Consider the following 25,548-nt stretch of genomic DNA (forward strand, 5'->3'; position numbering starts at 1 on the left):
TGTTTCCTTTCAATATCCAGGTTGTTATTCATTTTGCCCTTTTGTTTTTGTGTGATCTTTTCATCTTAAAATGAAGAAATCGGTCTCACTAGGAAAATGTGATTGGAGTGATATGAAATCTAACCAGGGACTCAGGATGTAACAGGGTTTTTTAAGCAAGGTGTGCAATTGATACTGTATCTCAGGTTTTTGTATTAAATACTTAATCACAGCATGTAATTCTGTGACTTGTTTTTTAGTAGCCTAGCTTTGAAACTCGGAATGAAAAAGTGCATTGCTTTAATGATAACTGTGTAGACTCTCATCAAAATGAAAGTTTCGTCTCATTATCCCATTGTTCTCCTTTTCTTTTTTCTCCAAGCTGCCTGTCTCGTCCTGGGTTGTATGATTTTTCCTGATGGCTGGGATTCAGATGAGGTAAAACGGATGTGTGGTGAAAAGACAGACAAGTACACGCTGGGGGCTTGTTCAGTCCGCTGGGCATATATCCTGGCAATTATTGGAATCTTGGATGCCCTGATCCTCTCATTTCTGGCATTTGTGCTTGGAAACAGACAAGACAGCTTGCTAGCAGAGGAGCTCAAGTTGGAAAACAAAGGTAGGACTGCTTTAGAAACACTATTGTTGGGTGGCCTTGAGGGCAATTGCTTAAAACCAATAATCAGTTTCATTTCATTTTATACTTAAAAGTTGGCATGCTGGCTTACTTCCTACATTGCTGGGAAAGAATAAACGCAAGAGGCAAGAGGAAGTTTTGGTTTCCAGCCTCCAAAAATCTAAGAAAGCTTAAAATTGCCATAATTGCTGCACTATGCATGACTTAGCTTTTAGAGCTGTAGATGGGATGTTATTGTGTTACTCAGTTTTACAGTATTTCATTACCATTTAATTTTCACTGTCTCCATCTTTTTCTGTACCTCATGCAAGATTTGTTCATTTGGTTCCTTTAGGATTGTGCATTGTAATATGAATGTCTGTGATATGGCATATTTGTTAGCACAGCACACAGTAAGGGGAGAGTGCTGAGTACTGGCAATGAGGTGTAATGGGACTGCCTGTAATGCAAAGCACCAGTGGACTAAGGATCAGAGTCAGGAATGAAGAAGACTCCTAGTTCTTGTTTAATTGTGTTGCTTTGAGCTCATTAGTCAGCTCATGGGAATCTAGAATGGTGTAGTAACTGAATATTCATGCAGTGCGTTGGGGATAAAACACATTTCTAGATTAAGAACATGAAACTGTCTCGGACCAGTAGTTTTATCACACAGTTGTGAGAAGAGAAATATTTTTTGTGTGTATGCAAGCTTGGCTTACTTCTGCAGGCCCTTCCCCTTGTGCTCCCCCAGCATCCCAGTTGAGTATCTGATGTGATAGATACCACAGAGGCCACGTCCCTGCCTTGTCTTTTTAATGGGCCTGTTGTCCCTGGAACTGTCTAATCCCTTCTAAACCTGCTGATATTGTCGGCTTCTCCAGCACTGTGTGGCTGAAGCTCACTACTGACTGCTAAAGAAGTACTTTCTTTTATCTGTTTCAAATTGATCCCCTGCTAGTTTCACTGACTGTCTCCAGATGCAGGATTCTGCATTCAACTCACCCACCACTTTTGTAATTTTGTAGGTTGCTTCTAATAATAGCAGAGATATTAGGAGCCTTTCACCACTGAATTGGAAATCAAAAGCTGTTTGGCAGCCTGTGTTATACAAAAATAGCTGGTCTCAGTCCTGCTCTAGAAGGACCATTATCTGTATACCTGACAGCACCAGCACAGAGGCCCCTGCTTGCTGGATTGCAGTCAGCACCCTCGGCCCAAAGATAAATGGACTGGAAGATTGAACTTCACACACTATTCCAGACCTGGGTGGAGCATACTAGTGTTGTGTGTTTAGGAAAGGGTATGTCACCTGCAATTGCATGTGTACATCTGTTCTGCAGGTAAACTGAGGGCATCAGTTTCAAGGACTGTCCCTGTGGCCCTTCTGTAAGGATAATATTCCTCTGCACTTGAAAATTATAGTACTTATCAGAAGGGCATTCACAGCTACGCCACAAGTACTTTTGGCATTGCCGTTGTGTCTGATTTGTCCACACTATACAGAGCTCATGTACACAACAACTATTTGTATCAAAGAAACTCATCTGTTTTGGCACCTTTTGAGAAAAAGCAGCTTCTGGAGCCTCATCACCTCTCACATTGCTGGCACAGGGCCTTGCCAAAACATTTGGTCCTCAGCATGTCAGAAAAAAAATCATTCAGCAGCTCAATTTCCTTGGATTCAACACAGAAACATACCACACCACTGGGTTCAAGACAAACCAGAACTCAACAAAAAGAGACCTACCCCACTTTTCCCTTCACAGTCAAGCCTAATGATCACCACTTTTTAAACTGTCTTTCAAATTAAAAGAAAAAGAGTGAACTTGACTTCTAAAAAGGACATTCTCTCCCCTTTCATAAAAAGCTTCTGCTAAGCAACAACAGGGCAAGTCTAAATCCTCTTGCAGCCCCCCAGCATTTCCTCATCTGCATATGTTGCCACCCTGAACACACATGAGAGCTTTGACACTTACCGTATAAACTGTGTTCTCTTGTCCCACTTCAGGTTAAGAGATAGTGGAGAACTACTCATCAGCATCAGTCTATATGCAGAGTAACCATGCATCTCTTGGATATGGTCAGGGTGCTGAAGTACTGACACATGCAAATATCACTAGCATGCCTTCCACACAGACAAGAAGACTAAGGATATAAGCAATACTCCTCTCAGCTTTCCGAGCTGCTCTTGCAGTGTGAAGTCAAAGTCCTCATAACAAGGAGCCATGAATATTAGACATGCTCCCATCCTCTCTTCCCCCTCATCTGCCTGAGATCTGCCTTCAGGCTTATGCTATCTTCTGCTTCTGGATTAGCACATACGAGTGGGGAACATCCCTTTTGCAAGGACGAATCCCTGTGCTGCTGGTGCCTTCTAGGCTCAAAAGCTAAGGCTGGCTGTCCATTGGGTGGGATCCCAGTGGCTCCTTCCTCTTCATGGTGATGTTGGTGTGGACATCCCGTAGCCAGTGATAACTAAAGCGTCCCCTTAAGGGAAAGTCGTGGCTCCATCATGGTTTTACAGGAGAATGCAGCTGGGGAGCATTCAACACCGTACCTGAGAGGAACCTATACTTGCCCTATCAGCTCATCCTCTGCTGCTGGGACTTTGCCCCTTGCATGTAGATGACATTATGCAGTAGCTCAGTAGGGAGTAAAATACAAATTAGGTCTGAGAGTCACAACAGTGCTCATTTATGTGGAAAAAAAACTTCAAGGACAAGAAATTACTAGGCACTGATCAGACATCTGGGCAGTTGTTTTCTTACTCATGTAATAGTTCTGTGGGGAGGCTCTGATGAAGATCAGCTCCCACAGGCTTATTAATGAGAGTCTGTGGTAGCTGAGCAAGTACCTGGCCCTGCAGCTGTTTCTGAGCATTAGTGGCAAAGAAACAGTTAAACAACAGGATGGTAAAAATGCGAGAAGATGACTGAAAAAGTTGTGCTTCTCTGTAGACTTACCATGCTGAATTGTCCGCCTGCTCTCTGCTTTTGATGCCCACAATTCTGTATATTTGCCTAGGTTAATGAATGCTTGTAAATAAGGAATTTGACTGTTAAAATTAGTCATGGCAGAAGATGGCTGAATTTTTGCCATAAATGAAAGTTTGCTTTTTTCACTACATGATAAAAATATTGCTTATTCATTTCTTAATTTCTTCGGTGTGAGAGTAAACTACCATGCAGCTTTCACATCTGAGAAATATAACTCAAGTTTGGCAGACTTTCTTCAGGTTATAGTCTATTTAAAGCAGTTTCCCAATCATGCAAATTTTACACAATAATCCATTACTTTTTCCTTTTAAAAACTGCCTTTTGAAAAAAAAAGTATTTATAAAAAGACTTTCCCATTATCTTTATGCCACTAGCAAAAGTAGGGAAGAGAACAGTATCGTGTGGTTTTCTTTAATTTATAGGAACTAATGGTTATGACTTAAAGGCCTGTATGTCGTTAAACTAATGGCATGCAGGGTGATAACAAAAATAGTCAGAATTCATCTTAGCTTTAAACTTCCTCAACACCATTTTGAGTCAGCCATTAACATCAGACATAAACCTTGATGTGTTGTGCAATTACATGATTTAACATTTTGAACTGTAATATCCTAATGACATAAAATTGGAGTTCTGGCCAAAGGGTTAGGACTCCAAATGAGAAGTTTCCAAAAGAAATTGTGAATGCAAGGCAGTAATTTTATGGTAGAAAGTGTTAATATGGTCTGCATCATGAGTGGTAAATACAAGAGCATTCAGAAGACACTATTCTGTTAAGTAGTATCAGTCAGAGCAGGTGGATTATGTACTCTGTGAGGAGTTGTGGCTTTTCTAATGGATAGAACAGCTTCACAAGCTGTTTATGTTTAATATTTGATTCATCTTCGGGGCCCATATGGTCACAGATATTTACAGTAAAAATTTCCAGGAATTACAAACTTAGAGCTGAAATAGATAAAAGGTGCTAGGAGATAAAAGATTTGAGGGATTCATCTACTTTTACAGTGATTGCAACTTACATGGACTCAGACTACACCACATCTCTCCCAACAGCCACATTGCAGCTCGCTCGTCACAGAGCTCGGTGCAGGATGCCCAACCCAGGACTTGCCAGTTGGTTGGCATTTATACCTGATTTTCTCTCCAGGTTGACTCCATACATCTGACAGAGCTGCAGGCACTGCAGGGTAATCATGAAAAAGACAGAACCTAAGGGAATGTGCTTTCTTGGTGACAAAGTAAAATTAAAAAAAAATAGTATTGCATGGAGATTTGTGCACCTTTGGTGAGAGAATCATCGTCTGTAAACAGGAATTGCCTACCCACACTATCACTGCTGCAACAGAAAACCTTCTGCAAAAGCCCTAGTTTCCGAAGATGAGTGACAGGAGGCCAGCAGCTCACCTGTCCCATGGAGGGACAACATGACAGGGTGCACATCAGCTGTCATTCTTCAAAAGGAAAATAGCTCAGGTCACAAGGCATGTGCAAACTACTACAAAATTGCAAAGCCCTGCTTATCAGCATGTAGTTCACATGGCATGAATTCACAAACATTCAGGCCAACTTGTTCAAAATTAGGTAAATAACCATGAATATTGATACCCAATTAAAGTTTTCCCGTATAGCTACAATGCCTAAAAGAATTACCATCAGCCCCAGTAGTGACAAGGAGTACAAATCCAGGGAGAACAACATGTATACCCTTGTATACTCATGTTCTCTGTATGATATAATTATATAGTCCTTTTTTTGTGAAGATCTATACCCACAACTCCTCATGAAATGTAAAAAGTCAGTGTATGCATGTTTTCATTTTAGTTAGCATGTACATTACAAAAATGAAAATTCTGTCAAAAATAAAATGCAAGATTTCTATTACTCTCTCCCCTTTTTATACTGGTACTTCTCTTCAAGTTTCCTTCTATCCTTCCTTTCTAAAGAGTTCAAGTCACCCACTTCAGACTTTTGCTCCTTTGGTGTATGGCTCCATGTCAAAGCATTAAAGGTGATTATGAACTCAGAACCAACTCGGCCACTGAGTTCCCATTTGAGAAGGCAGATGTGGAAGAAACTCACTGGGAAGTGATCTGTGATGCATAACTGTAGAAACCACATGCATTTGGCAAGGCTGCAGCTGGTCAGAGGAATCTGAAGCTACATCAAAAGGTTTATGTCTTGCCTCAAAATAAGAAGTATTGAAATACCCTCCTTTTCAAAGGAATAATCAGACTCCTCTTTGAAGCCCACAGTAATGGGTTCCAGGTTGGGAGTTCCTGGTCCTCATTTCTAGCTTCAAAGCGTGATCCTGTGCCATGTCAGCCAAGAATGAAGTTTTGCCACAGCTGTGAAGAACTGGCATGCCCTCTTTCAGCTTCAACCAATAAATGGCTCATCTATCATACCACCACTGCAATTAGATCCACTTGTTAATTTCATTGTTCAATTATACTCCATTTTCCTTCAGGTATCACCTCTACAATGATCTACAAGGAGCTCTGAGTAAAAGAACAGTAGGCAAGTAGTACAAGACATACTTCATCTAAAAACAGCTTGAAGCCAAATTAACAGATTTTTTTTAATACATCTCCCCTTCCCCCCCCCCCCCCAGATTTCCTTCTTTAAATATTGGCAACCATTTGCCTGTGATTTCAACTACATAAATAATATTATATAAAAAAAACAAGATAAACATGGAGATTTCATTGTGTTTCGCATCACAGAGAACTTAATCTCTGCAGAGTGAAGATGCTCATAGCACTGCTAGAGGATGTATGCCCACAGTAGGAAGTTTCATTCAAGGAATGTATGGACAGCCATTTGAGCAAATACAGAATCTTCTTTTGGAGTGTCTTAGAGTCATGCACTCTTTGGCCCAGTGTATGCTGAATTCTGTCACATGACACAGAACAGCTCAAGCAAGAGGATTTTTGGCTCCCCCCTTCACAGCAGTCTACGGTATGTTCTGTAGGACACTGATCTTCTGACTGCCTCGGTTTGAGGATGTTCTTCCCTTAAGCTGAATGTTCTCAAATTCCAGCTGTGATCCCTAACAATGAACTACTTTGGAAATTTTAGTAGAAACTGAAGGGAAGAAATGGGGAAGTGAGACCAGAAGTCAGGGTTCTTTGATCCAAACGTACAAGACAATTCCAGGCCTTCCTTTTGAAAATGTCTGCTTTTGTGTTTACAAGCATATGAGTAGCACGTGCATATGTATGCAAGAAGCTACTTAGATTTTTTTGTCTGGTATTGAGTGGCAGTAAGGCAAAAGCATGGGCGCAGTGCTCAGAATAGCTGATTCCTGATTCTCTTACTGGATCTGTCATTTGATTTTTTCATTTCTCTGTGTTTTAAATGGAGAGGAATGAGACTGACTTTGTTGGTAAGATGTGCTGTTGTTCAGCAATGAAAAATGAATTAGAAAAGGTACGTTATGGTGGAATTATTATTAATGTATGTATTCCAAGATTAAGCCCTTATAAAAGTATTTTATCACGAAAATACGTTACCAATATGCTAAATGATGATACTCTTAAGGGGAAGCAAATGAGACATCAAAACTAAAAGTTGAAAGCTGATTAAAATACCTTATTAAATAAAGGTCAATCTTGCAGTAGAGCTGATTGATACATCAGCTGATCCAACAGTTCCCTTCCAGCTCTACTTTCTATAATGAGAAAGTAAAATTAGTCCTAAACATATGCATTAATTACTTAGCTAAGGAAGGTGGAGACCATGAATAAAGAGTCCTAGTTCCCCACTGATTAATGAAGGAAAAACACAGTGAACTGCTCTCTGTCTCATAGAAAGATGTATCCCACTTGCTGTTACCCTCTGTAAGGAGTTTCATACAATAGCTCAGTTAAAGAAATTATCATTCCATTTAATGAGCTCATGATAGGAGGGACTCAAAGGACAGGAACTTAAAGGCAAGCTGGTAGCAAAAAAAGGCAGCCTCAAAAAATTCTTCTTAAAAACAGTATAGGCAACTCAATGCAATTATATGGGCTCTGTGCTCAGCTGAAAAGTTCTGTAGCACAGCAAGCCACAGCAAGGTTGTGTTACAAAGCAGTGTGGGATGACAGATGGGAATGGCCAGCAAAGTCATTAGACAGTGCTGGTACAAGCCATCAACAAATCTCCAGGCTGGTCAAGACAAGTCCATAATGAGCCTGGGCAGATCTGGAGACCTATGTTGTTAACTTAAAAGGAAGTCTATGCCCTGTTACAAGCAAGATTGTATTTACTGAGCTAAGAGGCAACATCTTTGACTGTACCATCACTAGAGGTTGCATTAGAAATGGTGTTTTGAACTTTGAACAAAAAAGTCAGAGATATTTCACAATACATAGAAATATAAAAGGGAAGTAGCTGGCACATATTTCATTCCAGGTAGGGCTAGTCACACAGAAAGATTGTAATAGCCCACTATCCCTCTCCCTTACTGACAGGAACCATGTTTATAGGAGGAATATCAGAGAGTGGGAGAGCTCATGACTCAGCTGCTCTTGCATAAATGTTTTTTGACAAAGTGTTCATGCAGATGAAATAATGAAGACAGGCTTGTGCCAAGAATCTGGACTATGACTGGGAACAGCTGATCTAGAGGACATTTCTGCTGCCCAGTCCAGCATGCCATTTCCAAGAGCTGTCTGCGCTCTCCATATGTTCCTACCAACCCTAATGTCTTGGCCTCACACACAGAGGAAGCCTGTAGCACTGAGCTGTAATTGTTCCTTCTTCCAGTAATTTTTTTTTGAAATCTTTGTCATTATTTTAAAAGTCATTAGTTTCAATATCTCATTCCACTGTGAATTTGTTGAGACTTTCTTCAGCAGTTTTATGATGCTAGAATCATTTTCTGTCTGCAAACACCTGAAAATAAATGCAGCTAAGCTCTCCCTTTCTGGGCATAGAGTCAACTGAAACAAAGACTGTTGTCAGTAGCTTTAGAATAAAGGAGCTATCAAAAAATCCGGATGAAAGGAAGGCAAACAGCCCTGTTCCCCAAACTAATATTCAGTGAGACATTTAAGTCATACCTAATGAGATATTTGAGATATCTGGCTCTCTGTGCTTTCTGTTACAGGCACAACTTACTACAGTAACAAGTGGCAGTTGGCCTGTTAGGTGCTGACAGTGTAGATTTTTTTAGCCAGTCATTATTATATGGTTTTAGTCTGAAACCTTGAAACTATTCATGTTATTTCTGGACCAGTTACAGAGATAATCTGGCGTGTCTCATGTTCTCCTGAATAGTAAGCTTGGTAGACTCCAGTTTGTTGTTCTCACTGAGCTCTCCCTGGATGCCTGGAAAGCCCGACCTTGGCACAGGACTAGACTAGGGCGCATAAATATATATTTTAGTTCCTTGGCTCTGGAATGACCCTGCCTTGCACAGGGTTGTATGGACTCTGCTGTGCTCTGTTGACATCTTTGTCTGTTGACTTTGATGTGTCTGTACAGTTTTTCTTGATAGAATACCAGAAGACAAAGCAGAAGAGAAAACAGGGATATTCATGAATAATACTGCACCCCTGGTGGTGCAGTGGTTAAGGCGTGGTGCTGTCAACACCGAGACCCGGGTTCGATTTCAGGTTAGGACACTCCCCGGGCAGATGGAGCTCGTTAGCCCTGTAAGGCAATCCATCTACATCCTGAGGACCTCGCTGCCACCGTCCGAGCGTGCTTGGCCCCGGCAGATGAACCTCAGGATTAAAGGGTGGGCTCAGTTCCACGCACACTGTGTCTCACCTAAAAAATCCAATGTGCAGGCTGGAAGGTGTAAAGACCTTCCCCAGTTCTTTGTTCGCGAAGACTGGCCATTATTTATTACTGCACTCAAGATTTCTATAGCTGTGTACTAACTTCCATTGCTAGAAATGTACACAATAGAAAAGGAAGTGAAATTATAATACAAAGATATTTTAACAAAGTTTTTCCTGTGTCTTATACCTGGAGGACATTTTTTTCTTAATTCGTGCTTTTAAAGAAATTGTTTTATTCATATTGCATGGTACATGTTATTACGTTAAATCTTTCAGACATTTGGCATGTAAGCACTCCAGCTGTCATAAATATTTTTATGCACCTAATTCAAGGGCATTTAGCATGAAATGTACTCAACAGACATGGTAAAACTGAAAATAGATGTTTAGTTGCAATCCTGTTTGATTAAGTATATTTACAGTACCACAGCACATTTGATTTTACAAACCACCTTCACTCTAGTTTTGTAAATCTAAAAATCTTCAGGATGATAATGAGCTGCAATGAAGATGTCATTGCACAGCGTTATTCATCTTAAAATGCTCTTTCATCTCCATGCATTTGCACCCTTCTGGGTGACAGCATTTGACATAAGACAGACCCTCATTCCTATATGCTATTTCCCTCAGTTCCTGACTTCTGATGTTCCCAAATGATTCTCTCCTGATCACTGGTTGTATTGTTCCTCTCTACTACGTGCATGCTGAAAACAAAACTCACTGCTTTTTGTATGACTTTGTGCCTGAGGGAGGCTGAAAGGATCAGCATGGCCATTTAAACTTCTCTCCAGTATCACGCAGGCCTGAGTCCCCTCCAGCTGTGTAAAATGTGGAATCAGAGTTGGACACTGTTCCAGGAGCTGTTCTGACTCTGCTGTGCCCAGAGGTGTTAAAACCCCTTTGCTACTGCTCAGTGTTTCCTCTTCTGCAGCCAAGACACTCAGTAGCCATTCTGTCTGCAGCATCGCTCCAGCCCGTGCTCAGCTGGCTTTCCACATGCTCTCTCAGTGTGGGGCTGTGTTTCTTACTCCTTGATGTATCATTTTGCATCTGACCATGCTTACAGAATGAGCCATTTGGCAATAGACATGAAGATTTCCTTGGTCCTCTTCACCACAGCATCTGAGAGAGAAAATGGACATTGCCACTGGCTCACAGTAATATGGAGAAAATCTGGATGTTGCAGGCCTATCTCCTCCTTCCTCACTAGGAGATGAGAAGACGTGAAGATGAGGACACCAGGAGCCACCTTCTTTGTTTTCTACATGTGTGCTGAATTGAGACACGAAAGCACACCAACATAGGTCCAGTTCTTAGAACTAGTAATGTCAGGGTATTTTGTGCCTCCTATAACTTTGTTTTCTTTCCGCACTCTTCCAGGCAGTTCTCACTGCCTTTGGATAGTTCAGTCAATAAAGGCAGATCTTTGCAGTATGAATACTTCCCACTGTCTGGTACAGCCAGAGACCCTGAATACCCTGTAGGGTCTAACAGGTAGACAACTCAGGTGGGCAATCTTGAAATACTGAGTAAATCCAGTAAATCCAGCATTGCTACCAGCAATTATATGTAAATGTGGGTATTTTTTAACTTCCTGTACACAGAGGCACTACATTAGCTGTACTTTTATATTTATAACAATATATGTGAAAGATGCATGCACAGTGGATAAGAATTGAGAAAAATAGCAGTGTTATGTAAATGCCTGTTAAAATGGATGCATCTGGAATCTCTACAGAGTACAATAATTCTGTTATTTAATGGTTACTTCAAAAAGAGCACATTCAGAAGCCAAATTGGATTGGTGTAACTAAAGTGGACCCATTTTGTGCAAAATGGTTACTACTGTTCCTTTTTATTCTTAAGTAGATTATTGAACCAAAATCCTCAAATCTTTTGCACTTGGCATGTTGGACTTGATTATGCAGAGGAGAGAGGCAGGCTTTATCCTGTGAAATCAGTAAGGATTTTAGAAGGTGGGAGTAAATTTTAGCCATTAGAGTAATTCATACAATTTTTACATGGTCATGAATCTTAATTGTATGAATCTTACTTATACTAATTCTCGAGCACAGAGTTTCAAACATTATTTTTCAGGTGCTTTAATGTTTGATGTGTATCAAATACATCCGCATTTCCTTTGAAGAACTATCATACCACTCTGACAATAACAACTGGCTGATCCCTTGCAAATAAAACTGATAAAGCAATAAAGATCAGACATCATATATCCTGCAGAGACAAGTATTGGTCTACTGGAGAAAGTGGAAGTGTGCTAGAAAGCATTCAGCGTGCTTCAAATATTAAGGAGCAGAAAACATTGTCAAAAAGTTGATTGGAAATTCAGTACAGAAGCCATGCTGGCAAAGTACAAAAGTGCTGTACTTTAGAGAAACAGCTACAAAAACAGTGTTTGCCTCCTTAGTAAAAATTCTGGATTTCACAACATGGAAAGAAGTAATGCCAAATGGATAAGCATCAACTTTACTCTGGGAGAATAAAAATTTGTATCAGTGCAAAGGGGGAATTTCTGTGCCCTTTCAGCCTGCAACATGCTATTGTTGAATTTAAAATGATGGCTGAAAACCTCTGAGCATTCACTACCACGTGGCCTCAGCGCTTCCAAGCAGAGGCAGTAGCTGTCTAAAGAACAAAACTGCCCTCCTTTGTTCTGCCTCAGTTTTGTAAGTATGCTCCCTGCTGCTCTGTAGATGTTAATTCTTAGCCCATATAGACAAAGATGACATATTATTAAGTACAATAAATCTTCCCATATAACCACCAGCCCAGCTATTTTCCTGAAGGGGACTGACAAGCTTATCTTAAATAAATCCCTAAAAGGGTTCTGTGAAATGATTAGAATTTGTATGTTTACAATGATGCCAGAAGATGAGCAGGTTTATACACTGATCAATCATTTATACACTAGTGAGCAGCTGACATCCGAGGCTGTGTCTGCTCATCTATCAAGCAGTTCTCACAAAGGTTAGAGGCAGTAAAGTTGTACTCAGACACAAATATAGGTATAAAAATGTTATAAAAATGCTAAGTACTGAGGATTACAGCATGAACTGATAGGATTTCATATTTCAGAGTAATTTCTGTATAAGATCCTGGTCACAAACAATTTGCCAAGGTGTCACCTTCTTCCCCGAGTCCAGCTGAAGCCCATCCATTTCCTTTCAGTGCAGTTAATGTGCCTGCAGATATATACAGATTATGTGCTCGTCCACCATTAGTCTCAAAAACCCTCTTTGGACAGGGTAATATTGACCTTTACCCTCTGTACTATGGGAAGTGGTTTTGGAAGGACGAACTGGGAACCTCTGGAGAAGCTGGAGCTGCATGCAAAGAGGAAGTCCAAAGACCACTCTTCTTTGGTCTCTGGCTCTCATAGGGTGTCTGCTTCTGAAGGGACTAATTTTCTTAATTTGTAGGCAAAGACTAGATCTGACTTAGTGAAGAAATATGAAGAGAAGTCCAGGGAGGGAAGTTTATGGTGCTATGAGGTCCAGTAGGAGAACAGCAACCAAGAGTCTGAGTCTGGGTCCAGTTGGTTCACCTGAAAGGGTTAGTGGCATCTTCACATTATTTTTCTTTCCACCCAAATCCTTACTTTATGCCTATGGATGTGAGCACACATGCTTTCAGTGGTGCCATCCTCAGCTTCTGTGCTTATCACTTCACCAAGTGCCTTCTGTAGTGCGCTCTTACAAGCCTTGAAGCATAGGTGTCTGTACATGCAAGGGCACCAGGCACATGCAGGACTCTTCCGAGCACTGGGAGCCCAGGGGCAGTTACCATGGCAGGGAAATGGGGTGAGTACTGTGAGAGATCCTGGTGGCCAGTGACACTGGTCCCCACTATGGCACACTATGTGCTACTTATATTATTTTTTTAATATTCTGGAACTGCATCTAAAACCCATCAGGTTAGTTCAGCACCATCTATCCCCGCTAAAGCTGGATTGCATTCTATCCCATTATTCTTCAGAATGTTCTCTAAAGCTCTGCATAGCATTGAAATCACAGTTATCAGCCTTTGTTTGTCTAGACCCATAGTTAGGTCGTCTTCTGATGTAAATTAAGGTCCCCATCAAAAAAGTTGCAGAGAGAGGAAGTATATTTCTTTCAAATAAGACATTTTAATGAATAATATTAAACATTCATTTTTCTTCCTTTTTCAGGTTTCCTGGGCTATGTCTCAGTTCTACCCTGGTTCTGCTTTATTCTTGCTTTTCCCTGTCTTTCTCCCCTCTCTTTTCATAGAGCATATCTTTATATCCCATCTGCTTAGAAAATATCTTTATTTGAATTTTATTTAAGACCTTCAACTTTCATAAACCCAGTACTAGGTGTTTTCTCAATTTATGTTTTCATAATTATGGGGGGAGGGGAAAGATTGTATCATCATATAAGCAGACAAAAATCAGAAGTTAAAGGGATTTTTTTTTCTGGATTTTTTTTTATGTGTATCTACTATTACTTTATAAACATTAACAGTAAAAGTGTTGAAAATATTATTGTCATTCTTAGGCTGCTTGGAAAGAGGTGAATGTTACCATATAATAAGTGGACTGTTATAGCTATAGCCCTCCACATTGACCAACTCCTTTTGTTTTTAACAGGAAAGGAATGCAGCAATTTATCACTTGTCCAGTCTAGTTAATGTTTTCTGCCTTTTTATAAGAGTGGAATTTGTGAACTTGGCTGGCTTTGACAGTTTGAGGTAGTTGGTACTTTTCATTTCTAGATCATTGACTCAAGTATAGCAGATATTTGACAAAAATTGACTGAAAACTGAATCTGGAGGATGACTGATGGCTGAAATATGTAAGAAAGATTGGTTTCTGCTCAACTGACACTAGACAAATGCCTATAGCAAAAAAATACATATACCTTAACCCTATGCTAGTAAACATTCTAACTAGGGGACTTAGAAATACAGAACATACGTACTTTGGATGCCTTTGTCGTTGGCTTGCTACCTACAGCTGTCTTCTACCTACTTCCAGAATTGGAATTTATCTAGACATGCCTCTCAAATCTCTGAAAATTTGGTTGTCAGTACTGGATATGGTGCGAGGTCCCTTCTGAAGAATGGTAATGGTTTGCTCCTGACAGGACTGTCCTTGCAGACTGGGCATGTGACGGAGATGGGTGCCATGTAAACATGTCAGGAGAGAGCTGCTGCATTTTGGCAGGGCTTTGTGGGAGAGCCAAAGGTCAGCTTTTCATGTCATGTGTCTTGGAAAGTACAGAAGTCTCTTGGTATTCCTGCTCTGCTTATCTGCCCGTGTGTTTATCAATCCCCGTCTCTAATGACTTTTAAACCCATTGTCCAGTTTCAACAAAATTTAACAAAGGCTAACATCGTAAAAATATAAAACTCCCAGAAGTGTTTTGAAGATTAATGGCTGAATTAAAAAAAATTAGCCAGTGATTCTACTGAAGGAAAGCCAAGAAGGAGATTCAGCTCTTTACAGCACTTAGTTAACCAAGTTAGCACAAATCTCATTTCAGATATGCCTCCTTTCCTGCCTTTTCTGGATCATCTGTCATGCTAAATAAAGTAGGTAGAGTGCATGGAAAACATGGCAAGTATTTCTATACGTGTGTCTGTATATAAATATATACCTATCTGTACAAAGGTATTAAGAAAGTGGAGTGAAGCCAAGAATCCTGTAGGAGAGAGGCTGTAAGAGACATTTGGGGCATTTGGGAAGAATGGGAGTTTGAAAATGTCTGGGGCATGAAGGGAGCTGGAAGTACTGGTGAGGGATCTGAGAACATGAGAAAGATGAGAGTCATAGATAGAAGGTGCAGGAGTGCAAGAGGAAAAAGGGCATTGCTGTGGAGGTGTCATGGGGACGTGACAAAGGACCTGGGTCATTAAACTCTGGCCGTGTAAGAGAAGGAGGACACATGCTGTTCATTGAAAGTCAGGCACTGATTCCTTGTACCACTCATGCAACATTAGACTTATTTAAAGCTGACCAATATTCAAGTATCTAAATAACTCACAAAGTATTTAATGAAATAATTCAATTTGACTTCAAGGAAAGTGATACAGTGGGAAGTCATGGGAACTCCATTTTTTAATAGAAACTGTAAAAACTCTGTTTCAGTTCATCCCAAAACTATTTTTTCCACCGCTTGCTTCAGCCACTGAACTGAAAAATTGGCTATTTACCTAACAGTTATGCTTTAAAATATTTGCAGTGGAAGCATGGCCAGAACCTTTCACTCAGAGCTTTGGTGTGGGGGTAGCTCACAAAACGTGCCAGGGAACTGGCACTGCCTCTTAAATTCTGGCTGATAAGATCTCTGGCTGTGCTTCGGAGAATTTGTTCCCTTGTTCAGATGAAGATAAACAAAGTAGAACCAACCGACCTGCCTCTGCTGATGATAATCTTCCTAGGAGATATTATCATTTCAGCAGCGGCTGTAAGAAACTTTTCTGAAGGTTGGTGCATACAAAATAACCAATTTTCATCTACAGATTACAGTTCAAATGTGCCAAGTGCTACCAGGGCTTAAGATACCACATTTGTGAGATGCAGCCTACAATACTAATTAAAGACATGATGTTTTCTGCAGCTAACTGAATCGACCAGGGGCCATGTCTGGGGAACTTCTCCTTGTTTCCAGAAAATAGATAATACCTATTTCTAATGAGCAATAGGCAAGCAGTGCCCATAGTATAAGTGGTTTGTAGATAAGCAAAGAGCTACATTCAAAAACCCTGTCAGTCAACACTTTGCAGCAATTTACTTTAAAGGAAAGAAGATAAAGAAGAGCTGGGCTAGGAAATTCAGTATTTTGAAGATGCAGCATTTCTCTTGTTATGGCTGAGGAAAATGGGGGATAAAAGCATGTGCCATTAGAATGCAGCCTTGCTGGCACTGCTTCAGGGTGTGCTGGTCCAGGCCTAAGTCACCTTTTAGTCTCAGCCCAGACCCAGCACCTCCAGCAGACAATGTGGGGCATGAGTAGGCTTTTTTCAGTGGAGTGGGCCTCCAGAGTAAACCAACATCACCTAATTTCTTCTGCAGCTGCAATAAACTACTTCAACCCTATAAGATTTGAATCAACTCTGTAATCTTCGTTATAACAAAACTACGAAGACAGGTTTTTCTCCTGAAACAAAAAAATGTCACTGTCCTCTGTTCAACTCACTAGACTTAGAGATCAACACGGACTCAGATTATAACTCCTGGTTCAAAGCATTAAAAAAAAAAAAAAAAATTTAGCAGAACGCAAACATATTGGTACCCAAGCGAAAAGTCTTCTTAATTCAACTAATTCACATGCTGAGACAGTTTTAGAAGAGCGTTTGGTACACCTAAACTTGGCCTGCAGCAGCATATTCCTCCATGCACGTGACTTCCTGGGATCTTGCAAAGTGGTGGGGTTTGGAGATGCTGGCCCTGGAGGGACACTCTTGCTCCAGGCCTGGAGGCAGCTGCAGCAGGATGGCTCCGTACCAGCACCAAGCCCGATGCGACGCACGTCAGCACAGCTTTGAGCTGACACAGCCGTATTGGGTTTAGGACTCAGCTAATATCCGCACAGCACCTTGTGCCAAGTGAATGTGCTTTGAGCTGCTGGTTTGGTCTCTGCATTCCAATTCCTCTGTGCTTTTTCCTCTGGATATTGCTGAGATGCTGTTTCACAGAATCACAGAACAGCAGAATTCTTTAGTTTGGAAGAGACCTCTAAGATCATTGAGTCCAACCATTAACCCACCACTGCCAAGTCCACCACTAGACCATGTCCCAAGTGCCACACCCACACATCTTTTAAAAACCGCCAGGGATGGTGATTCAACCACTTCCTTGGACAAACTGTTCCAGTACTTCACAACCTTTTCCATGAAGAAGTTTTTCCCAATACCCAATCCAAACCTCTCCTGGTACAACCTGATAGATAACGGGACAACCAATGGACCAAACTCTGGGGAGAAGCTGGTTGGGAACGCAACTTCCATTGAACGTGCACTCTTTCCCACACAGTCACCATCACAGACATTTCCTTTATAGACAATTCCTTAATATTTCCCTATTTATATTTGGAAAGGAACATTTTGAATATTTTTACCTTTGGCCATGTGCATATCACTCAATGTAAAACAGTGCACAGATCCCAGAGGTCACAGTAACCCACACAGGGCAGAGCCTGGCTCAGGTCTTCACAGTCTTGTAGCTGCATTATTGCAGTACTGGCTGAGCTAAGAAACCCAGGTGACATTCATGATTTAAGGGCTCAAGGGGAGAATTAACCCTTTGTCACAGCTGTGTCCCCCCTTTCAGACACAGGCAGTTGCACAGAGGTACCTCTGAGTTATATTATTTTGTAATGAAGAAACACCAAGTGTCCTCCAGCATCACTACCCAATCCAACTCTTAGAGAGCCCTCTGCAATCAAAAGAAATACATTTAGTGGCTGGAATGAGAGAAGTAATTCAGTGCTGGAATAACTACAGTTGGCTGGATTCAAAATGAGCACTGTGTTTTTGCTGAAAAGCACACAAAAAGCAGAACAGAAGGAGGCTTGAATAAGTCCTCACCTTGAGGCTAGAGTAGGAGGAGTAGGCAGTCAAAACACTGTTCCCAGTTCTGGGACTTTGGACAAAGCACGTAACTGCTCTGTGCCTCAGTTTCCTGCCCATTCTGCAGAGGCTCCAGCACTATTTGCTTACCTCCAGCATCTTCTGTAAGCATTTTTCAACTAACTCATCTGAAATGGTTGGAGCTGCTCTTGAGTTAGATACAATAGAAGTGTGTATTAATGTAAAAAACAGTTTGTTAAAAGTAACTCATCAAACTGAGGAAGTTGAAAGGAGGTGCTGTTTTGTTCATGCAACGTAAGGGAGAGTCAAAGAGGGAACAGCACAAATCTTGTCCTGCTCAGAAGGACAAGGCCAGGAACTGCAGGTGCCATGTCTGCGTGGCGTGGCTGTACATTTCAAACTGACCAATGTTTTTCTGGCAAGCACAGAGGTGAGGTGTATCTATATATAGCAAGCAGGACAGGATGTGATGGGAAGATGGTGCTGCTGGGGGGACAAGGTGACACCTGCTCCTTGTGGTGCTGAGCGGCTCAGCAAGAGACTGCCATGCTCCTGGCTGCCAGACAGAATCCAGCCAGGGCTGAGTTCTGCTCTCATTAATGCCATGCTCTCATTAATGCCGTGCCAGGCTCCTCTCCACTCTGGTCGGCTCAGGGCTTTTCCTTTTCCACTTATGCAAGCAGCAACCCCTGAATCTGTACTGCACAGGGAAAATGTGTCTCATCAATCAGTGGGTTCAGCAGGACTCATCCATGATGAGTGACTGCCATAGGAAACTTTAGCTGCCATAGCAACTGTTCTGGGTGAGCTGCTGGAGATCAGCTGTAAGAAGCATTCGCCAATATAGATACACACAAATAAAACTCATGCCATTGCTTTGATACCAGTCTTTGTTTGCTACAAGCATTCATCTCAGTGATCAGCTAATGCACAGCAAATTCCAGGAAAGAGAAAGTCTAACCAAAAAAGTTGCACATCATACACAGGTTTTCTCTTCGCATTAGTTAGAAATCCCTGGAGTTTCTTTCTCCTTTCTCCAAGTGTTTCAGATATTTGATCAGTAAGAAGAAAAATACACCACGTGAAGTTAGGAACCATACTCCAGAACAAATAAGAACAGCAAGCAGAATACAGAGCAGCTCAGAGTGGCATGAGCAGAGAGAACAAGCAGGTTGAACTGCAAACAGGACATGGGAGGAAATCAAACCCCATTGCCACAGAAATCACCAGCAGTTTTCCAGTCAGCATTTAGTCCGAATCAATTTGTCAGGGAGAAAAATGACTGGGCTTTTCCAGAAGCAGTCATTTCTGCCCCCAGATCAGTTAGGGATGAACTTGCAACATGCTGTTGAGCACCAGCATCTACCAGCGCCCCAGTACTGCCCAGATCACTTTGGCCAAGAGCTGGATAGTCCAGCTCTATCTTCAGCAGATCGGTCTTTCCATGATTGTGAGACTGATAGAAGAAGTGAATAAGGTACAAAATGTTGCCCCATCCATCAGGAGGTACCTCCATCCATCAGGAGGTGCCTCCACTTTATATTGGCTTTGTGTGGCAAGGTTTTGGTAGCAGGGAGCCTGCAGGGGTGACTTGAGTGGCTTCTGTGAGAAGCTGCCAGAAGCTTCCCCCATGTCTGATGGAGCCAATGCCAGCCAGTTCCAAGGTGGATCCATGCTGGCCAAGGCTGAGCCCATCAGTGACAGTGGTAGCACCTCTGGGATAGGGACACCCATGGAAGGGACCCACACTGGAGCAGTTTGTACAGAACTGCAGCCTGTGGGAAGGACCCACACTGGAGAAGTTAATGAAGAACAGTCTGCCATGGGAGGGACTCCATGCTGGAGCAGGGGAAGAGTGTGAGCAGTGCTCCCCTTGCAGAGTAAGGAGCAGCAGAGACGTGGGATGGACTGACCACAACCCTCCTTCCCTGTCCCACTGCACTTCTGGTGGGGAGGAGGTAGAGAATTCAGGAGTGAAGCTGAGGCCAGGAAGAAGGGCGGGGTGGGGTGAAGGTGTTTTAAGATTGGGTGTGTTTCTTACTATACTGCTCTGAATTGATTGGTAATAAATTAAACTAATTTTCCTGAGTCAATTCTGTTTTACCCAGGATGGTAACTGGTGACTGATCTCTCCCTGTCCTTACGTCAACCCATGAGCCTTTTGTTATTTTTTCTCTCTCCTATCCAGCTGGGGATGGGGGTGATAGAGCAGCTTTAGTGGGTACTTGGAGCCACCAAATGTATTTACCTGGGTTTCCTTGACGGTTGTCTGCATGGTTAATGTTTTAGCAGCACTGGAAATCTCCATCTTTAAAAACCTGAAAGAGCATTATAGTATGTATAGTATAGTATTCTGTCCACATTTTCTTAAGTAACAAAATAGTATGAAATTATTAGAAATTGATCCGTTTTGATATGTTGGCAACATGGCTTTTTTGCCTGAGCAGTTATTATTTTCACTTTGAGGAGAAGAGAAGCAGCTTTTTCCTAACAGTAGCAAGACAAAACTAAGATTTTCATCCTAATAAGTGAACTAAAATAAGGATATTAGACCATAGGTCTATTTGTCTTTTGTATACACACTTCTGATCTCCCTTAGAGTATATAATCACCATTAGTAATGAGTGTGTTGTAGCACAGTATGATGCTTTGCATACTCTGCTAGTGATGAGTAATGTATAGCAGCTGATGCAACAGCTCATCACCACTAACTGAAGGAGATCCAGATGCCATCCTCTCCTTGAGAGTCTGCTCCAGGTGCAGGCTCCATCCTCATCCTCATGGCTGCTGGGCAGCATGTTGGAGCTCCCAGAGCAAAAAAAAGTGAATGCATTCCTGTTGTGACAGTGATCACATCAGATCACAGAAATGTCCTGCAGCTCTGGTGGCACCCAGACAGTTATTGCACAGCACACGGTCCGTGGGTTTGGGAGGGAGAGGAGAGAGGGAGAGTCGAACAACCATCTGGTGGTGGCAGCAAGATTGACGTGGCCGCTTGCTGACCTTCAAAGTTTCTCGGACCCTTTGGAAAGCCTGGTGCATCCTGAAGTGAGCAGTACATATTGTAAAGAAAGCATTAGCCACTTGTGCTATTTCGTCTGAGTCTAGAAGGGGTTTTCCATTCAGGTAACTGCGCAGAAGCCCTCCAGCACTGGCACCTGCTTGCATTAAATGCTGCATTCACTGTAGTTAACTGCATTGTCAATATGTGAATGAAACTGGGTCATACCTCTGCAAAACTAAGTAAGGCATTATTAACGTGCCCATCAACATATGATATGTTTTCAAACTTCATTAATTCTGTACAAAAGCAATGACAGGTACAGTATTGTTTTCACAGCTGGGGGTGAAGGATGTCACATACACAAACCTGCAACATCTGCCTCATTTGTGGATTTATCATCCTTTTCTTAAAATGAGTAAAATGTAGATGAACATTGGAGAGATTCACCTGAACTCCTCAAAGGAAGTCAGTAATTACTAACTATTAATCCTATTGTGCTTTAATTCTGTGAATTGTAAAACACTTTCCAGCATGATGGAACAGATTGTTTGATTGGGAGCTGATGAAACTTAACACCAACAGACTCTTTCTTTTTGAGACACATTTCCCTGTCTTAGAAAAGTACATGAATCCAAGTGCCTTACACCCTTGAAAGTAAAGCTGACTTTACCAGAGCATGGGCCAGGGGAAGCAGAATAAGGCACCAGTTTTCCATGGGTACATGGATACCTAAAGCCTTTCACAGAGTGGGGTGAGTCTACCATGTTTTTTCACTGACCTGAAGGAGAGTTGGATCAGACCAGCATCCAATTCCTCCATGAGAAAAGGAGAGTAAGGCCACGTGATAAAAACACCATTATCTTTTGCAATGAGAGCTTCCATACATGAATAAAGTGTGCTTTGTAATCACATCTTCAGCTAAATTCCCTCGTCCTTCCTCAATACCTGCCTTTAGACATGCCCACCTCTGCACAACCACTTCATGTTGGTACCACACAATCTAATGGAGTTGATTTCCAAAAATAAGTGGTGTCTCTCCAGCAGTCTTCTAACAGCATATATTCCTGTATTTAAACTTCCATGATTGCACAAGGAATATATGTAAGGAAATATTTACAGACACTCTGGGACTCACAATTTTGGAGTCATATCCATGCTTTTTTTCTCACTGTGTTTAAAAAGGACGTGCATAACGGTCCTACAATATTATTACATGGTGTAATTACACAGGCTAATTACATGATTATATGTCTTTACACTAATTGGACAATTAAAAACCATTACAGAAATTTTGTGAATGTATTTGAATCAATTAAATTATTTTTAAACCCACTGAGGCAACTAAAAAACAAAAAAAAACCATCAAGGAGTAGCAAACAAACCTGCCAAACACATGGTGTGATACCCCATTGGGTCTTGTGAGAAACACCTTGGTACTGTTTTACTCTCAGATGAACGGGAATGTGAAACATAAAAATAACCATTTTGAGCTCCGTGTACTTGAAGCAGAATTTTGTAACACCTTCTAGCATGGATGCTCTACAGCAAAAGATTTATAGCCCAGATCTAGTGCCTTGAGGACCAGGAAAAGGTGGTTGTTAATGGCAAGTCAAGCTGCTGATTCACTGGATTTAACCCAACCATATCTGTCACGGGCTAGAACCAAGTGGGATGGTTGTGAACGTGTACAGAGAGCAGCGAAAGTACAGAGCAGAGCTATACCAAGAGATCTGGACAGAAGGTAGACAGCCTGGGGGTTTGGTGCCAGCGGGAAAGATGGGGGAGACAGAGCCAAGGCTGGGCTGGGGTTCTGCTGGCAGCCTTGTTGCACTCAGGCTAACCAGGGAAGGATGCTGGAGGCTGTCAGACAGACAACAGAGCAGGAGCAGGGGTGTGCAGGTACATCTGCTCTGTCCTGCCATGTCAGGGTGCCTGACAGTGAGGACCATGGCAGCCACTTTGCTCAGTCGTGGAGGGCCTTATGAGGACATGGGAATGCCCCTTCTGCTGGTAATAGGCACAGCTGAGTCTTGTATGGAAAATCCCATTTTCCAGAGAGCATCTGCCAGCCTATTAGTGAGAAATTGTACTGAAATCTACTTCTACTGATTATGCTTCTGCTCCTTGGAAGCAAAAACTTCCTTTTTCAAACTGTCAGTATAATATTTTCTGTAAGCACTAAACTCACCTGAGAACAGTTTAAGCCCTGGGACATTTCCAGAGTGAAAGGGAATGTGACCAGCTCATTTATCCCAAACCTTGCTAAGGAACAGTCTCATTATTATCACAATGCATAGAAAGCAATAAATTATTTGGTTTGTTTGTATCTTGCTTTACTTCAGTCTACACACCAAAGGGTATTAATGCACTGACAGGATTTGTGTGTAGATTAACAGCAGATCAGCAGCATAATTGATGCAGACTTGGTCATAGGTTCCCAGCCCTGTCAGCAGTGAAAGAGTAGGTATTTTTCTGGCATGAGCCTGCTTGGGGGAATCCCTCTCCCAGACCTTACGGTTCCTGTTTATATGTGAAAGTGAGAACATTATTTAGGCTTTGATAAGCCATGTCTTCTACCCGCAGCATAACCATTAGAAGCTCAGCAGATGTGTTGCATGAGATATATAACCCTTTCAAGCTCGTTTTTATCCTTAAGGCACAATAAAACCTTCACACAAGATAAAGATAGTAAGTCTATCTTCCGTAGTTTTGTTCAGCTTCATGTAAATTTGTTCTGTTTGCAGTTCATTTTGTAGTTTCATTCTCCATTCATTCCATATGGTTATTTAAAGTATCTGTATTGGTGTCTCCCTGTATGCATCTCCCACTCCATTCTGGGTTTTACTTTTTACTTTCCTGAGCAGCAGGGCTGCTCTGTTCAAGAAGCTGTTCCTTTTTCCTCTTCATTTCTCACCGTTCAATCACATTTTAATAAACTTCAGAAGACACTCTGTATTTTCCTCACAGTCACGATGGTACATCCCCCGTAAGTTCAGGCAAGGCAGAGACAACAGTGTCTGACATATATATGGAGCCCATACACTGGTTTCAGGCACATAACATCATCAAGTTGATTACAGCTGTATCTCTTGGCCAACACTTCACACATCTAACAGGGTCAGCTCTGCTTCTATGCCTGTTTGGCCTGAGCAGAGATGCAAGCAAACTCCAAGCAGAAAGGCCAGAGTTAGCTTCAGGATAGCTTATAAAGGCAAAGCAATGGAGAAGGAGTAGCACAGGCTAAATGTATCCATAAATAAATGCATCTGAATACTGGAAAATACAGATGAATGATGCCTACACCATTGCACCTAGCACTGCTGTAAGCCTCACTAAGTAACCTTCAGGCCACAGCTATCCTCATTTATCCTTGATTACAAGCTGTAGTCACTCTACCAGATAACTGCAAAATAGACATCTCTTCATTTGGTTTTGCCTTCCACCCCCAGTACGTGTCTTCTGCAATAGGATGGCCAATGACAACACAGCCATTAGCACAGTTCAGGTGGGACTCACATCCAGAAGACACCTGCACATAGGCGTTGACACGTGAGGTACCTAAGCTCTTGCATCCAGGGAGATGTAGTCAGTACTTGTCAATGGAGAGCTGAGTGCTGAGTAAACTTGTCCTTCATGAGAGGCACATCAGGTGCCCACATTTAAGTACCCACTGCCGTTTGAGATTCCTGAGTGGATACAAGATATCCACAGTGGTCTAGAGATGAACTACCATATAGATACACCTATTTTCATCCAGTGACTTTTAAAGGAGCCTTGTGGGCTGGCTTTGATTGAATTCCTGGGGTTTTTTTGAACTGTTAATAAACAGTACAACCTTCGTTCCAGTATAAATGACATCGAACTACAACAGCACAACTTATCCATAAGAGAAGAACAGACACATCTACATCTAGTTTGGGATCCCTGACTACAACTGTATAAATGAACTGTACATGAAGAATGGCTGAAACGCTGTCCCTGGCTTTCCAGGCTGTTAACATGTTGCTTGTGTATTTTCCTCACTTTGGATAGCAATGTCTAGGACACAGTTTTGGAGATAACATATCCCAGAGCCATTAGGCATAGAGAGGAGGTCATTTCGGGTGAAGGGGACTGAAGGGAAACAGGGCAGGGGAGGCAAGAATGGATTCTTGCTGTGCTGTGCCTCTTGCCCTCAGAACTAGAGAGGAGAACATGGTCTGTTTTCATTTACTGGTGTAGACGTAACCCCAGGCTCCAATGTAAAAAGCTGCTCTGGCAGGGTGTGCGTTAGTAATCTCTGCTCTAGGGTGTTTTCCTGCTGTCTCTTCTGTTCATTACCTGTCCCAGCATCCTCTGGTAAATCTTCCTCCACATCTCTTGTTCAGTCTGCCTCACAATGGAAAGAGCCTTCCATTCCACCTCTACCTCACCACAGTAAATACACACTGCGTGTGATCTAAATTCATCCCTCCTGCTCGAATTTACTTTTGTTTACCTAAGTAACAGCACAATATAAACCTTAATCTGAAACTCCTCTTGACCTTTACAGTTTTCAGTCTTTTCCTCTGCAGGGCTTCCCATGAGCTGAAGAAGACAGCCTTTTGGGCAAGGGCAGTAGGCAGTGAAAAC

The 25,548-nt window shown here is 41.8% G+C and overlaps 1 protein-coding gene across 1 annotated transcript in view; it reads left to right on the forward strand.

Annotated features, from left to right (window-relative positions):
* Nucleotides 1-25,548, forward strand: part of LHFPL3 (LHFPL tetraspan subfamily member 3) — a gene marked incomplete at its 5' end in the record, with an annotated part of 244,405 nt that overhangs the window by 164,449 nt on the left and 54,408 nt on the right. Inside the window, one exon of the mRNA XM_027888167.1 lies at nucleotides 362-598. Coding sequence (XP_027743968.1) covers nucleotides 362-598 — 237 coding nt within the window. The remainder of the gene's footprint in view (nucleotides 1-361; nucleotides 599-25,548) is intronic.

Source organism: Empidonax traillii, unplaced genomic scaffold, assembly GCF_003031625.1.
Source record: "Empidonax traillii isolate 1590-97213 ecotype Southwest subspecies unplaced genomic scaffold, ASM303162v1 scaffold234:size820800, whole genome shotgun sequence".
NCBI classification, from domain to species: Eukaryota; Metazoa; Chordata; class Aves; order Passeriformes; family Tyrannidae; genus Empidonax; species Empidonax traillii.